General features: G+C 37.8%; 1 protein-coding gene across 6 annotated transcripts in view; it reads right to left on the reverse strand.

The window, feature by feature from the left end:
* The window catches only part of ANKRD17 (ankyrin repeat domain 17), a 170,723-nt gene that overhangs the window by 64,088 nt on the left and 90,131 nt on the right, over positions 1-16,504 (reverse strand). For 4 of the 6 annotated variants that reach the window (XM_015567934.1, XM_015567936.1, XM_015567937.1 and 1 more), the window contains exons 11-16: positions 13,560-13,647; positions 12,311-12,438; positions 11,953-12,096; positions 11,432-11,534; positions 9,313-10,059; positions 5,102-5,250 (exon numbers count right to left, since the gene is read on the reverse strand). In XM_015567934.1, the coding sequence (XP_015423420.1) occupies positions 5,102-5,250; positions 9,313-10,059; positions 11,432-11,534; positions 11,953-12,096; positions 12,311-12,438; positions 13,560-13,647 (1,359 nt within the window). The remainder of the gene's footprint in view (positions 1-5,101; positions 5,251-9,312; positions 10,060-11,431; positions 11,535-11,952; positions 12,097-12,310; positions 12,439-13,559; positions 13,648-16,504) is intronic. The other 2 variants (XM_015567935.1, XM_015567938.1) reach the window with 2 other exon arrangements.

Below are 16,504 nucleotides of genomic sequence, written 5' to 3' on the forward strand. Positions count from 1 at the left end.
TGAATAAACAAATAAAGGCTTAAATTATTAGAGAATGTTTCATCTTTCAAAACAGGAAGAAAGTTTATCATATCACTTGCCTGTTATGGCACAGTACTTGCACACATAAACCAAAATATCCAGTAAGTAAAATCTCAATGAATTTTCATTTTAGAATCTAGAAAAAAAATTTCAGACGAATCTATATATCCTATCTAATAAAAGCGAAACATGGTAACTGGCATATGACCGCTACCGTTCCCATTGGCTAATCAGCGAGATATGCAAATTAATTGCCAGCCAAGATGGCGGCCGGCAGCCAGGCAGCTTGAAGCTAACATGAGACTTGCTTGCTTCAGTGAGGGAGGATTACAACGTTCCCCGCATGCCGCTGCAGGCCTCTGAGCTGCAACTCTAAGCAACTATGTAACAAATATAGAAGCTAAACAAACCCCCAGAACCCTGCTTTAGTCCGCCGGGCTTCAGCCAGCAGGATCGCAACATTGTAAGCAAAGGCCAGAAACCTACTTTCAGCAGCGGAGGCCTAAGAGCTGGAGCCAAGCCTCAAAGCTAAAGCTGGCCCAGAATAAAAAAGAAAAAAGAAAAGAAAAAAAGGAGCGGTTGGGAGCTACAGTCACCCCCAGCCTGAAAACAGCCCTCAGCCCCTCAGCCAGACTGGCCAGGCAACCCAGTGGGGACCCCCACCCTGAAGGGTGTGTGACCAGCTGCAAACAGCCATCATCACCTCACCCAGGCTGGCCAGGCACCCCAGTGGGGACCCCCACTCTGATCCAGGACACCCTTCAGGGCAAACCAGCCGGCACCCACCCGTGCACCAGGCCTCTACCCTATATAGTAAAAGGGTAATATGCCTCCCAGCACCGGGATCAGTGGAGCCGCGAGGCCTCCCAGCACTGGGATCAGCATGACAGGGGGCAGCGCCCAAACCCCCTGATCCCCCTGCGGCTCTGTGTGACAGGGGGTGGGGGCCACAACCTCCCTATCCACCCTGCTCTGTTCGTGACAGGGGAAGGCGCCCCAACCCCCTGATCAGCCCTGCTCTGTGCCTGATATGGGGGAGCTCCCCAACCCCCTGATCGCCCTACGGCTCTGTGTGTGACAGGGTGCGGCGCCCCAACCCCCTGATCGGCCCTGCTCTGTGTGTGACAGGGGGCGGTGCCCCAACTCCCCAATCGGCCCTGCTCTGAGCCCGACCAGGGGCTGCACCTAGGGATTGGGCCTGCCCTCTGCCACCTGGGAGCAGGCCTAAGCCAGCAGGTCGTTATCTCCCGAGGGGTCCCAGACTGCGAGAGGGCACAGGCCGGGCTGAGGGACCCCCCTTCCCCCCGACTGCACAAATTTTCGTGCACCGGGCCTCTAGTATATATATAAAAGCCTAAGTGACTGGTTGACCAGTTGCTATGATGTACACTGACCACCAGGGCAGATGCTCAATGCACAGGCAGGGGAACATGGAACAGACTGATGAATTTCAGAGGGAAAGGGGAGAGGGTGGAGGGCAGGAAGAAATTAATAACCAAAGATCTTATATGCATACTAGAGGCCTGGTGCACAGATTTGTGCACCGCTGGGGTCCCTCAGCCTGGCCTGCGGGGATAGGCCGAAACCGGCATTCCAACATCTCCCGAGGGGTCCTGGATTGTGAGAAGGTGCAGGCCAGCCGAGGGACCCCACCAGTGCATGAATCTGTGTACCGGGCCTCTAGTTTAGTATAAAGGAATCTTTATTTTTATCATTTAACATAACTGCTTGGTATCATAAAAACTAGTAGATTAAATACAAAGTTAACATTAAAATTAAAGAAAAAAATGGTGAACAATTATTTCTGAATATTCATTTTATATTGTTTCCCAAAGAAGACACTTCCTAATGTCTAACTAAGCAATTATGCTAAACTCCATAAAAAGTAGTATTGACTAATTCTAGGCTACTGGAAAAACCTCCATGTAGAGACCAGGTAAAGAAGGAGCAGATTCTTAAGGAACCACAGTTAAATCTTTTTATATAAGCATGTCTACGACATTTTAAATATGTTACACTTTTTAAAATTAACTAATACTATTTTTTAAAGTATCTATGTATAACTTCTCAAAGATTAATTTATAATACAGTGATGGTTGGGTGGTATAGTCAGGTAAAATTTCACTGTCACTACAATAATTTCAAATTCAATAAAATCATGATCGTATGTGGAGGAACTTTTCCTGCAGTGTTTTATTGAAAAGCATTTTTTAAAAGAAATTCTTTTACATTTTAGTTAACACGTTAAGCCCCATGTCAGTCACCGGTGACTGACAATATACTTTCTGTCTGGAAGACAAAACAGGCTGGGAGTTTAACATGTTAAGTTTTTACTTTTGCTTATGGGTTAATTCTTGAACCCACAAAAACTAGAAAACATACTTGTGTTAAAATATAATAGCCTCTGCCCGACTGGTGTGGTGCAGGTTTGACTTCTGGTCAGAGCACATGCCAGGGTTGCAGGCTCGATCCCTGGTGAGGCAGCAGATAGATGTTTCTCTCTCATCGATGTTTCTAACTCTCTAATCTTCTCCTTTCCTATCTCTCTAAAAATCAATAAAAATGTATTTTTAAAAACAACAAGAAAAAACATAACCTCAAGAGTAAAAGAAATTGGAGGAAAATAATACAAATTCAATACCAAGTTCAATCCAATTCTACAACACTATCAATATTAAAAGTGAGCCATTATAGTTCAAGTAAATGTCTCATATTTTTAAAGGCCGTATAGTATGCTAGGTTAGAAAGTTGTCTTTGAAGTCAAACTGACCTAAGTATGACCCCTAGCCCCATTAGTTAGCTAAATTAAGTGATTGTAAGCAAAATGAATAATCTCTTAGTCTCAGTTTCTTCATCAGGGAAATGAGTATTTACGAGCAGCTACCTCCCTCCAGCCATCAACCTATGAACCAGGAGATCATGGTTTGATTCCCAGTCAGGGCATATGCCTGGGTTGGGAGCTCGATCCCTAGTGTGGGGTGTGCAGGAGGCAGCCAATCAATGATTCTCTCTCATCTCTCTCTCCCTCTTTCTTCCTCTCTGAAATTAATAAAAATATATATATTAAAAAAACAAGAGTAGATACCTTGTATATATAGTCTGAAGATTAGATAACTCCTTAAAAACATTCCTTGACAATTTTAAGTGCTAAAAAATAAAGTTCAAACAATGGAAAAGATACAAACATTTGGGAAGCAAATAAGAATGGAACTGAAATTCCTTTTTCACAGTATTACCGAGAAACATTTTAATGACAAGCTATGTATTTTTTATATCACAATAGTTTATTTTTTTATTTTTTAAAATCTTTGTTGTTGCAAGTATTACACATGTACCCTTTTCCCCCCTATTTACCTCTTCCAGTCCACCCCTGTCCCCCAACAAGCTATATTTTAAATATGTTAAGAGTGTATGTTCTTAATGGTCCAATAACACACACACATACGTCCTGAAATCCAAGTTTAAATAAAGAACTGATCATTTATAAAACAAAGTTTTATCATGTAACCTCCTCTCCCCCAATACACACTCTATCTATATAAAGAGTCAAGGGCCATCGCAACTGAACAGGCTGAGTGGGGCGACAAGGCTGACAGGGGGTTAGTGAGGGACGACCAAACGACTGAGACCATGCTGGTAAGGGGGGCAATTGGGGGCAACCAGGCTGGCAGGCAGAGGCAGTTAGGGGTGATCAGGTTGGCAGGGGGGTCAGTAGGGGCGATCAGGCAGGTGAGCAGTTAGGAGCCGGGGGTTAGTGAGGGACGACCAAACGACTGAGCAGCAGGCTGTGTGGGGTGACCAGGCTGGCGGGGGGTTAGTGAGAGACACCCAAACGACTGAGCACCAGGCTGTGTGTGGCGACCAGGCCGGCAGGAGGGTAGTGAGGGGCAACCAAATGATTGAGCACCAGGCTGCGTGGGGCACCCAGGCCGGCAGGGGTGTAGTGAGGGATGACGAAACGACTGAGCACCATGCTGGCTGGGGGGCGGGGGGGCAGTGAGGGTGAGGGGTGACCAGGCTGGCAAGGGGGGCAGTTTGAGGGTAACCAGACCAGAAGGTAGGGCAGTAAGAGGTGACCAGGCTGGTGAGGGGTGGCAACCAGGCTGGCAGGCAGAGGCAGTTAGGGGTGATCAGGTTGGCAGGGGGGTCAGTAGGGGCGATCAGGCAGGTGAGCAGTTAGGAGCCAGTGGTCCCGGATTGTGAGAGGGATTCCGGATTGGAGAGGGTGCAGGCTGGGCTGAGGGGTCCCGCCCCCTCCAGGCACAAATTTCATGCACCAGGCCTCTAGTCAAAATATAAAACTAAATGAACTGTCATTTCTCAGTCCTAACGTAGGGCATATACCTTTACCTTGCTCAACTGTTTTCTAAGCTAGGTCTCTTAGCATTTCTTTAGGATAAAACACAACTTATCCTCTCCTCCTAACCTCACTTTGCCTTGAGATTTCATAGTAAACTATCTTTTTTAAGAACTGGGTTTTTGTTTTTTTGCTTTTTACTTAACAGTGTTTAACACACACACACACACACACACACACACACATACACACAGACTCACTACAAGTCAGTCAGCAAGATCACAATTTTCAAAGATGATATAAATGCTTCTGAGTAAATGTGATATAAATGGAACAATCTTTTTTTTTTACTATTTTATTTTTTAATTCCTCCCCCCCACACACCATTTATCCCCTCTATGCCTTCTTCCACTTCCACTCACCCTCTGCCCCTGCCAGCACCACCCTCAATCTTTTCTTTTATATGCAATCCATTATGAATTTTAAAGCATATCTTTTAATTTAAGAGTAGAAGAAAATACACACAACTCTTAAGTTATTTCTTTTTATATCCTCTGTTAACTAAAGTGTTTTAAAAAGGATTATTTGATGACCTTAGAAATTAGACCATCACATAATTATTAGTAAAAATCCATATTTGATGTTTTTATATTTTTAAATGTAGATTCTAATTTATTTCGAATAGTGGCTCAAGTCTCTGCCCAGAGACAAAGCATTCTAAGATCATTTAAATCACTGATTAATGTGTCTAATGAAGATATACTTCCATCATTTGAAGCTTACCTGTGCATCAATATCAATGGCAGGGTAGATTGGAAGCATGGCTGAAGGAGAGATGATGGGACTTGGAGTTGGAGTTTGAGGTTGGGAAATGGAAGCAGCGATACTGTGGGTAGGAGTGTTTGACATTGCAGATGCTCTTCCACTGACTGCTGTTGAACAAAATAACTGCACTTAATAAGGATAAAACATTGTTAGGTAACAGTAAGAAATAATTATTGGAAAATATTTACAGACTTCTTAAAAAACAGAATGTCTAGAGGTAGACTGCCACAGCACTAGTAACTCATTATCCTGGTTATTTCTGACTTTGGATAATAATCCAAAATTATAATGTATACTGAGAGTAACCCATTTTCTAATTAATCACCTGAAAAACAAATTCCTCTCTTATGGTATGTAATCATAAAACCTTAATTCAAAATAACCCTGAAAACAAAAATATTTTTATGAATCTACATTAAATATAAATGCAAATGGATATGTTGTCCATTATACCTTCTTAGTCAAAAAGGAATAAAAGATAAAATAGTCATGTTCAGAAGGAGAAGAATGTGATTTTTACTGCCAATTCCACACCTTATATTCTATAACTAATATAAGTAATATCACTGTTTGGGAGAACCTTGCTATCTAATCATTTAAAAATGCCTCCTACTATTTAACTGCAGACAGGAGGAGAATTATATTCTGAATTGCAGTCCTTACTATGACAGCATAGTCAAATATAAAAATTTGATCCTCACACACAAATACAATTTCTCACATGTAGAAGTATTCTGAGGGGATAAAATGTCTACCAATCAATCCAGCAATCACAATGACATATAAGGACAAAATTAAAAGATTAGGGTAGAAATAAATGTATGCACACAAACATCCTTCAGATACAGATTATTGTTAGTTCTTCTAAGTATAATTTCACATTATATTTTCACAAAAAGATGCAAATTAAGAGGGGATAATTTAATTAGGTCAGTACTTGATGTGGTAGAACTCTAAAGGTGGTGGCAGTTAAGGGTACTTTATTCCCGCATCGACTCACTTCTGGAGTCGATATGTGAACACCAATCCTTTTTTCCCCTATTAAAAATGCTGTAGCACTAAATTTTGGGCATTAATCTTTGAATGGTCAACAGTAGTTTAGATGTATGTTATCAACTTAGTTATCAACTACATCAGACAGAAAACAATCATGATACACAACTGGATCTGAAACCAGACAAAAGAGGTTATAATCCCACCAAGAACAAAACTAAAATCGATCTTATAACAATTATAAACATGATTGTCAATTAAGAAATCTATTTTACATAAAATCCTTAGTTCAGGCACAAACATATACTATACATTATAGTAACACACATTCTAAAATTACACATTTTTTAAGTCCACTTAAAAGCCAAACGAAAAACAAAAAAGGGAACAAAACAAAACAAATCAAATCAAAACACAAAACACTGTTTTGAAGCCTTATGGAATCAGATCAATAGAAAAGGGCTTATACTAATATATTTAATTGATCATCTAATGACCTTGATATTATTACTCCATCTTGATAGCCTGTACATTAATTTTTTAAAAAATCAAGATAATTTAAATGTATATATTTTATCTATAAATTTCAAAAATATAAAATGTGTGACTATTTACATTTCAATTGGAATAAATTCCTTAGAGAACATACTTAAATTGGTTGTCTTATTTTTGATCAAATTATTCTTATCATCTCATCTAAGAGGAGATAGGAAAAAAAACAATTCCCTCATTTCATTTCCTTATTTAAAACTAAATAACTGTCACTCATCCATTCTCTATAGTTAAAGTAATAATTATAAGTACGTAGGCATGTGAAGAAACTCTGGTACAGATCTTTACATGTGGGACTTCACATTTGGGGTTAGATTTTAGAGAGGGAGACCAGATGTTTAGAAAAGTTTTAATACCTGGTAAGAAAAGAAGGAACCTGAGAGCACAGCAAAGGTAAGGTACTAAGACTAGTTAAACAGAGAACTGATTTTGCTTTGGCAGGTAGATAGGGCAGGGAAGACAGAATTTGGCCAGCCAAGTAATAGAGAAAAAGATACTGAACCTTGTTAGAGTAGTCTAGTAAATGGGACATAAGGAAAAAAAGAACAGAGTTTTATGCTGAATGAAGGACAACTGAGCATAATGAGGTTGTAAGATATTAAGAAACACAAAATGGTCATTAGTCAACTGAAAGAACAAGTACTACCACAAAACTTTAAAGAAAGATTGCAGAAATGAGTGCAGGAGTATATATGCATGTGCACATGCAGGACGACGGATAGGTTTCAAGTAGGTAGCTGGGCTTTTTAAAACCTGTTCTTCCTTCTGCCATTTCTTCTATCCCTATGCAAATAAGCATAAGAAAGAAGTATTTTCATAATATGACAAATATCTGTCATATATCCTGAAAAGCTATGTGCTTAAAAAATTTTTTTATACTTAAAAACCTGGAACACACAGGCAGAATCTAATGTTTTTCTTTGGTAAAAACATCAACAGAAAAACTACGTTACAAACCTCAAATAATTCTCATCAGCACAAACACCATACAACTAACTGACAAATCACTGTTGATCACTATGCCCAAGAACATCAGGTAAATTCTGGAGCACATTAAAAAATATTAAATATTCTTTGGTATAGAATGTCCATTCTTCATTTAATTGGAAAAGTAACACTTAACTCTGTACATTCATTGGTAGATCAACTGACATAATAGAACACCATTATGATCTAGATTAATGGCTATGGAAGTAATTATCAATTTTGGAATTTGGGGCTACTGTTCTCCAATTTTCATAAGATACCAAATTCCTTTAAATTGTATTCCCAATTATTATAACCAGCTAATGGTGATTAGTAGCAATTTTCAAATCTATAGAAAAATTCTTAAGAGAATCTTTACAATTCTTAATGATTAATACTATTTCCCCCCAAGATAATTATTGTACCCTATTAAGATTAGCAGAGACTTTCATTCCGTATATTACTGTTGAGGTGATTTTAAAAGGGAACTGGGAAACTTTCGAGCAGATTTTAAGGATACAAAATCTGTCTCATTAGCTGGTTTCTTAGTTTCTGAATGTCAACACTATACAATTTAGTTTATTCTTTTAAAAGGTGAACGTTAAATCACATATAATGTCACCATAATATGTAATGTTACTAAATATAATTTCAAAATCAGAAAAATTCAAGTCTTTTAAAGTACAGACAAAAGAGTAAAAATTTGGGAGAGAACTATTTAACTCTTTTCCCCCCCTTTTCCTTCTTCGTCAATTTCTTTTTCATTAGCTTTTTTTAATGAAGAAAATGATCTGTCTCAGCATAACATTCTTATGGTTTATAATCCTGTGAAATGTCATTGCACTAGTTTGTTACAGAATTTACGAAAAAGTAGGTACCAAAAACGGAAACCATTAAAACAACCTTCTAAAATATTTTTTCTTGCCAACGAAACTAATTATAATGAAATAAAATTTCTCTGACTACACATTTTCTTTTTTTTTTTTTCCTTCTCTGATTACACATTTAAAGAGATATTTGTGATATTGTGAGGGGACCCGACCATACCTTCCCATAATACAATTAGAAAGAGACTACACATTAACATTCACAGGGGATAAAAATCACTGACATACAGTATAATCAAACCCTATTTGGTTTGGTGCTTTATTATTGTTTTAAAGGTGCTTTAACTTTTTTAAAAAATACCCATCAGGTTTGAAGTCTGATCCATTAGGATATAAAGTATTTCTGTTTACAAATAAGCTTCCTGATATCCTACTAAGTTTTGCACTTCAACTTCTATCAATTTCCCAGTTTCTTGGTGTGAATACAGAAGCAAAAAATATAAAATTCAATTTTAGTATTCTGAACTTAAAGAGAAAAAACAAAAACGAAAACCAGAGATCAAACATCAACCCCACTACTGAAAAGCCTAGATTCCCAGCCTACTCAGCTAAGCCAGAACGTTTCAGTCACTTGCACTGAACGAGCTATCTTTAATTTGACCTGTATCCATTTGAAAACTTCTGAGATTGAATTAATATTTCTAAAGATATACATGGGTCAAGAGTCCAAAAATAGTTCTCAAGTTGGGCAATGGCAAAAAATTGTGGCACACTCTTACTCGCCTTAAGCAAATCATATTTTGATACCTGCTCATAACAATATAAACCCACCTGCCATGATGTCATCCAGCGTGTCATTGAGGGTCTGAGCAGGGCTGGCTACCATTAACCCTTGCTGTGTTTCTGTCAGAATTCCTTGCCCCAGCCCTGCCAACTGTGCTTGGCCCAGTACTGGCTGTCCAACTATTACTCCTTGCAGTTCTGTAAGATTAGCGATGGACCCTGGAGGCAATGGACCTGCCGCCAGAGGCAAAGCTTGAGGCATGGCCAGAGGCTGGATTGGTGCAAAACCCATCTGAGCAGCAGTCTGCTGGGGATCATCTTGAAGCAAAACGGGATCCACTTGCTGTAATCGTGCATAGTCTCCTTCAGAAAGCTGTTCTCCAAGAGGAGCTAGTAGTCCCAGATGTTGGCAAGATTGTTGCTGCTGCTGCTGAAGTTGAATTCTTTGAGCTTTAACCTCTAGATACTGCTTTTTTAGTTGCTGCTGAGTTTTCAGTTGTAACTCTCGTTCTACTTTCTGTAGTTCCTCCAAAATCTTTTGTTTCTTCTGAATTTGTTCCTCCCTTGTTTTGTTCAGCTCCTCAATCTTCTCCTTGGTAAGTTGATCAGCATGAGCCAGTTCCAAGGACTGCAGCTGTGCATTCTTTTCTATGGCTTCTTTTATCCTCTGTTCCAGTTCTGTTAACTTTCCCTGAGCCTCTTCTACAATGCTCTCTGGAGACTGATTGGTGATGTAACCCTGTACATCCTGGCTGTTTGCTGGCAAATGGCTGCTGGACTTTTGTTTAGAAGCAGCTGTGTAAAAAAGAAACCCCCTCAGAAGTGCACATGAATGGCATCCTCATTACAGAGTTACTGTTGGGAGGTTTAGTGCCAACAGTTATGCACCAAGTTATCATAGCCATAGAAGGTGAAAATGCACTGTGTTAAGGAGTTAAAAACAAATTCACCTTCTTTATCATAAACATAAAATGTATGTATTTTATGTGCTAGAGTCATCTTTGGAAAATAAATTTCAGAATTTTAAAAATATCACATGGCTAAAATTAGATAATAGAGGAATGCAGGTTTGTGATATCTAAGAGATGTAATTAAAATAAAATATAAGGCTATGTGTAATCTGGTCATAATGATGTAAAAAAATTATCAGAAGAATAAAAAGATAATGCTAAACTATTAAGATGTAGGGAAGTGCCTTACACACACACATACACACAAAGAGTACCCAAACCACTGAGAGGTGCCAGGAAATTAAAATCCAACTAAAATATGTCTTTGTTGGGGCCTATCATCTTCAAGACTGATAAAATCAAGACATAAATTCACATATTCCCACAGCTACCTGGCCAGCAGAGAATTGGGATTCAGTTTCTCTGAAAGAAAAGATGTTGGACTACACCATCCACTCTATCTTCTGATAGCCAGATGAAAAAACAGACCTGGCTACAGGTACAGCAATCAGTATTGGTAATAGTGATTGGAAAGAGCTGGTGAAAATACTTAGTGTTCTTGTTGGTAAAATAATATAGGTAACCAAAAACCAAAAATTAAAACCACATTGGTTCTTCAGGTAAAACTCTTTAAAAAGAAAAACTGATTAAAACTAGTAGCTGTAAGGTTTTGGGACATAACTTATGAACATGCATGGTGTAACATCCACAAGTCAAATATGGACCTCCAGAATTCTAGGGAAACAAACAAGCATATCTGAAGTAACTTTTAGTTATTGGTTGAGAAAAGATATTCCAGATATGAAATATATATTATACCAGTTATTATAAAATAAATTTAATCTAATTTTTTAATTTCATGCTTCATATCACTTCAGAAATTTAGTTTTACAAAAAAACATTAATCAACTAATACCCAGCCTAACATTTTGACATAAATAGAAATGACCAGTTATTAGAGGAAATCATGGATAATCAGAATTGCATCAAAGATGAACATCTGAATTTCTCTTGCTAATACTTCTAGTTCTAGCACAAGTTAGTGCTATTAACTACCTTCTCTCCCAATAATATGCTTTTATTCATTGGTAAAAATTTTTTTAATTGTGCCAATAAAATGCAATTTTTGTGGAAAAATAATTTTAACTGGCTAGGCTTTTGTAATCTTTTCATTTTTACCTCAACAACATGTTAGAGTCTTTAGAAGTATAACTGACCTTTATTCCTGATGGGAAGTGTAGTGGCAACATTGGCAGGTGGTTTATCAGGCTCCTGAGGGGGGACAACCATGGGCAGTGCTTGAACTGGTACACGAGGAGCCTAAGACAAAGGAAAGTAATTATGTTTCTGCTTTTCCTATACACTCCATTAAATAATATGCTCTAAATGAACTGTAAGTTAAAAGACTTATTCAAAATATTTTTTCTATTCTTTTTCAAAGTATTTTTAATATGGCATTATTCTCAGACAAGAACATATTTACTTAAAATATGTTGATACCCAATTATTTTTCATGACATTTATGAACTTTAAATTCAAATGGTTATTCTGGCTGTAAGAGAGAAAAGTCCTATCAACCTATAATCTGCATATTATACCAGATATTCATTAGCACATCAAGTACATCTAAAAACAGAACTACATATCACAACAAAAAATAATCGAGTTTAAACTGAAAATCTGAGCAATAGGGGAATAAAGAAAATATAATATAAAGTGCTTTCGTTTTCAGTCTTACCCTATTTAAATCGTGGGATGGGGGGGTTAACTGAGTGACATCTGGTGGAGGGGCTGAAAGCAGGTTATTAGGATAGTCCAAAAGATAGCAAACAACACTTGTATGGCCACCTTTTGCTGCTTCTATCAACATAGTCGAGCCATCCTAAAAGAGTGGATATGGAAGGGAAAAGAAACATTTTTTGAAACAACTTACAGAATTATTTAAGGAAAATAAAGCCAAAAGTCCCAGACACAATAAAATCATTGATTTAGTAAATGAATACACTAAGAATGCTATTATAAATAGAACTTGTAGATATTTTCTAGTACAAGAATAAAGACTCCACAGTGCTACCTGAAACATATGAGTTACATACTTTTAAACGATGAGTAGGATCTGCCCCATGAGCCAAAAGTAGTTCCACCACGGCCAGGTGACCCCCTGCGCAAGCCAGGGACAATACGGTATGGTCATTATTAGCTGTAGTTCTATTCACATTCGCTCCTGAAACAGGCAAGGCATGGAAAATCATATTATTAGAGTGTGGTTTCTTAAATTATGATAAATTTTAAAAACATAAAGAGAACATATAATAAAGCCCCACATAGCCATTACCCAGCTTCAATGATTATAAATAAATGTCCAATCTCGTTTCACATATACATCAATTATCCTCTGCCATCTTGAATATTCTAAAATAAATCCCAGACAAACGTGATATAATTTCATCTATAAACACTTCAGTATGTGCCAGTAGAAGATAATAAAAGGACATAACACTAACGTAACCACTGTTTTTAAAAATTAAGATATGTAATTTTATTTACATTTTAAGTTATTTAGTAGAGAAGTTGACGAAAAACCAAGGGCTAAGTTTGCAGAGAATGAACATGGCATAGAAAGTAATAATGAGTAATAATGTCATCTTTTTCCAATGGGAATATCTGAGAATGAAAACAGGTATTCGTCTGGGATTTGGAGCATTGTGCTAAGCAATGTGGAAAATGGAAATAAAATAGCAGGAAAAAGCTGGTCAGATTTATTAAAATTAAGCAAAGGAGAGAGAGTATACTGAGTATGTAAATAATTCCATTTTTGAAAAAACTATGGTTTAAACATCCATCACAAGTAAGTGTTCGAATAATTTAATCAGTAAGATATTTCTGATTTTTTTGTCTTTATGTATAAACAATTACAAACTATACAGTTCTTTAGTATTTTTGATAAACTGCCTTTTTAATTGTATAAAGTCTTTCTATATACATCCTTTCTCTTTTACCAAGTTAATCAGTGGCATAAATATAAAAATCCAGATTTCAAGATATATTATTACCTGAACAGAACAGACTTTAAGTTATCTAAACCCTTAAAGTTTTACATAGAGAAATTTGTAAAAGTGTAAAAGTGTTTCTTGACAAAGGTGATACTCAGCATGATCATTCTTCATCGTTTGGACCTGTTCTATATATTGCAGGATGTTTTTCAAATACCCACTCACAAAATCTCAGCATACCAACAAAATGTCCTTTATCCCTCAATCTTTAAATACCTGAGTGCAGGGATAGACACCTTTGATTAAAAAACAAAATAAACAAAAAAATCCTACTATTTTTACACAAACCTACCTTTACTAATTAAGAACTGAACAGTACAAACATGACCGGCTCTTGCAGCTTTCATTAAAGGAGTTCTTCCACCTTCAGATTCATGCTCCTATTTAAAAAACACATACTTAATTGATATTTAATTGCTAGGGTACAATTATTCTTTCTCATGATAGACTAATTTTTGAATCCAAATATATTAAACATCATTCTTTGAAGGAAATTAAGGAATACATATTTCAATTTAGGAAATCTAAATTTATAAACATGTTCTATGGAAATAATTTAAGAACTAGAGATATATTCATGTGATTATGATGTCCTAATTTAAATCCATCTGGGTAATTTTTCCTTCTTTCTCTACAAAAAGAATTGTGAAACCTGAACAGTGAATGGCACTCTAGCATAGCCCTCTAAAAATGATCAAAATTATTAGCATTAATCTCATCCACTCCAAGTGATTTTTGTTTCAAAAGTTTTTATCCTATCTGTATGAATTTCTATAAGTACATCTCTCTCTTTGACTTTCCATTATCTCTATTTTACCTTATATAAAAACAAAAGGCTAGGAAACAACTCTACAACCACTGATTATAAAATATTACTAGAGATTTCTAGATTTCAAAAGGATGGAGAATCTATTGCTTCCTTGTGATTGATGGGTAATTGAGAATGCTACAGGAAATGTTTTCAGACCTTAGAACAGTGATGGCAAACCTATGACACACGTGTACAGGTGACATGCAAACTCATTTTTTTGGTTGATTTTTCTTTGTTAAATGGCATTTAAATATATAAAATAAATACCAAAAATATAAGTCTTTGTTTAACTATGGTTGCAATATCAAAAAATTTCTATATGTGACACGGCACCAGATTAAGTTAGGGTTTTTCAAAATGCTGACACGCTGAGCTCAAAAGGTTCGCCATCAATACCTTAGAATATACAGGTTTGAGAAAAATACTTTTGATAAAGTATTTCTTTTATTTTAAAATATGATTTTATTGATTTCAGAGAGAGGAAGGGAGAGGGTGAGAAACATTAATAATGAGAATATAAAGTATTTTATATGTACTAAAGGCCCAGTGCATGACTTTTGTGCACTGGGGGGTGGGGGGTGGGGAGGGACCCCTCAGCCCAGCCTGCGTCCTCTAGCAGTCTGGGACCCCTTAGGGCAGTGGTTCTCAACCTTCCTAATGCCACGACCCTTTAATACAGTTCCTCATGTTGTGGTGACCCCCAATTTCATTGTTACAAATTGAACATAATTAAAGCATAGCGATTAATCACAAAAACAATATGTAATTATGTTTTCTGATGGTCTTAGGTGACCTCTGTGAAAGGGTCATTTGACCCCAAAAAGGGTTGCGACCCATTGGTTAAGAACCGCTACCTTAGGGGATATCCAATTGCCAGCTTAGGCCTGCTCCCCACTGGCAATCGGATATCCCCTGAGGGGTTCTTAGCGCTGCCGGGGAGGTGGGAGAGGTTCCCACCACCACAGCTGCACTTGCCAGCTGTGAGCCCGGCTTCTGGTTGAGCAACACTCCCCTGTGGGAGCACACTGACCACCAGGGGCAGCTCCTGCGTTGAGCACCTGCCCCCTGGTGGTCAGTGTGCATAATAGTGACCAGATGTCCTGCCATTAGGTCAATTTGCAGACCTTTTATTATATAGGATTTTTAACACTCACATTTGATGAACAACTTTTGGGTTTTCTCTTAAGCCATATATTAGGTTATTCCAATTGCAATGGACTAACTAGCAATATTACATTGCTGCATGTTTCATAGCCCTGTGGTAAATATTGAAAATATAGTTCCTAACTGAAGAAGCTCAAAATCTAATTAGAAAATAATATACATACAACTAATTAGAATATAATGTGTGTTACAAGTGTTTCAAGAGTTCTACCAACATATGCAGAGCTGAAAGAGACCACAATAATAATGTAATTCAAACCTCTCCTTTCAAGAAGTTAAATCAAGTTTACAAAACTAATTACGGAGGAGCCTATTTCTGCCTGTACATGAATTTGTCATAAACTATGAACTTCTTCAGGAAAACTCATTTATTTGTTAATATCAATCCCAAGAACATATGAGAGCATATATTTTAACTGAAACTAAAACCACCTTTTCATGTCTCACTCCTAGCCTCTCTTAGGCTAAATTGAAGACTAGTTACTCACCACACATATCTGCTTTATGCTTCTCTACCTCTGAAGCTATGCCCATCCTATATTATTTCTTCCGCTAGAATGTCTCTTTTGTCACAACATTGCCATATCTACCTTTCTTAATTTTAGCCAGCCCCAAATATAATCTCAGATGACATTTTTAGCTCTTTTGCCTTGTTTACTCTCTGTAATTTCCCTGACACCTCTTTATAATCTTCCTTATAATGACCTTGTTATCTCACCCTTCTTTAAAAAATATATATATATCGTATATAAAAAAAGGTAATATGCAAATTGACTCTCACGCCCTCACACAATATGGTCACCCCCCACGTGGTCAAAAGGTGGCCGCCACAAGATGACCGGCAGGAGAGGGCAGTTGGGGATAATTGGGCTGGCAGGGGAGCAGTTAGGCATCGATCAGGCTGTCAGGGGAGTGGTTAGGGGGTGATCAGGCTGGCAGGCAGAAACAGTTAGGGGCAATCAGGCAGGCAGGCAGGAGAGTGATTGGGAGCCAGCAGTCCTGGATTGTGTCGGGGATGTCTAACGGCAGTTAGACATCCCCCGAGAGGTCCCACTTTGGAGAGGGTGCAGGCTGGGCTGAGGCACATACCCCCCACCCCCCCGTGCACAAATTTCATGCACCGGGCCTCTAGTCCTATATAATAAAAGCCTAATATGCGCATCAACTGAACGGGGGAAGACTAGTTGCTATGACGCACACTGACCACCAGGGGGCAGACGCTCCATACAGGAGCTGCTCCCTGGTAGTCAGTGCACTCCACC

This window comes from Myotis davidii, unplaced genomic scaffold, assembly GCF_000327345.1.
Source record: "Myotis davidii unplaced genomic scaffold, ASM32734v1 scaffold284, whole genome shotgun sequence".
NCBI classification, from domain to species: Eukaryota; Metazoa; Chordata; class Mammalia; order Chiroptera; family Vespertilionidae; genus Myotis; species Myotis davidii.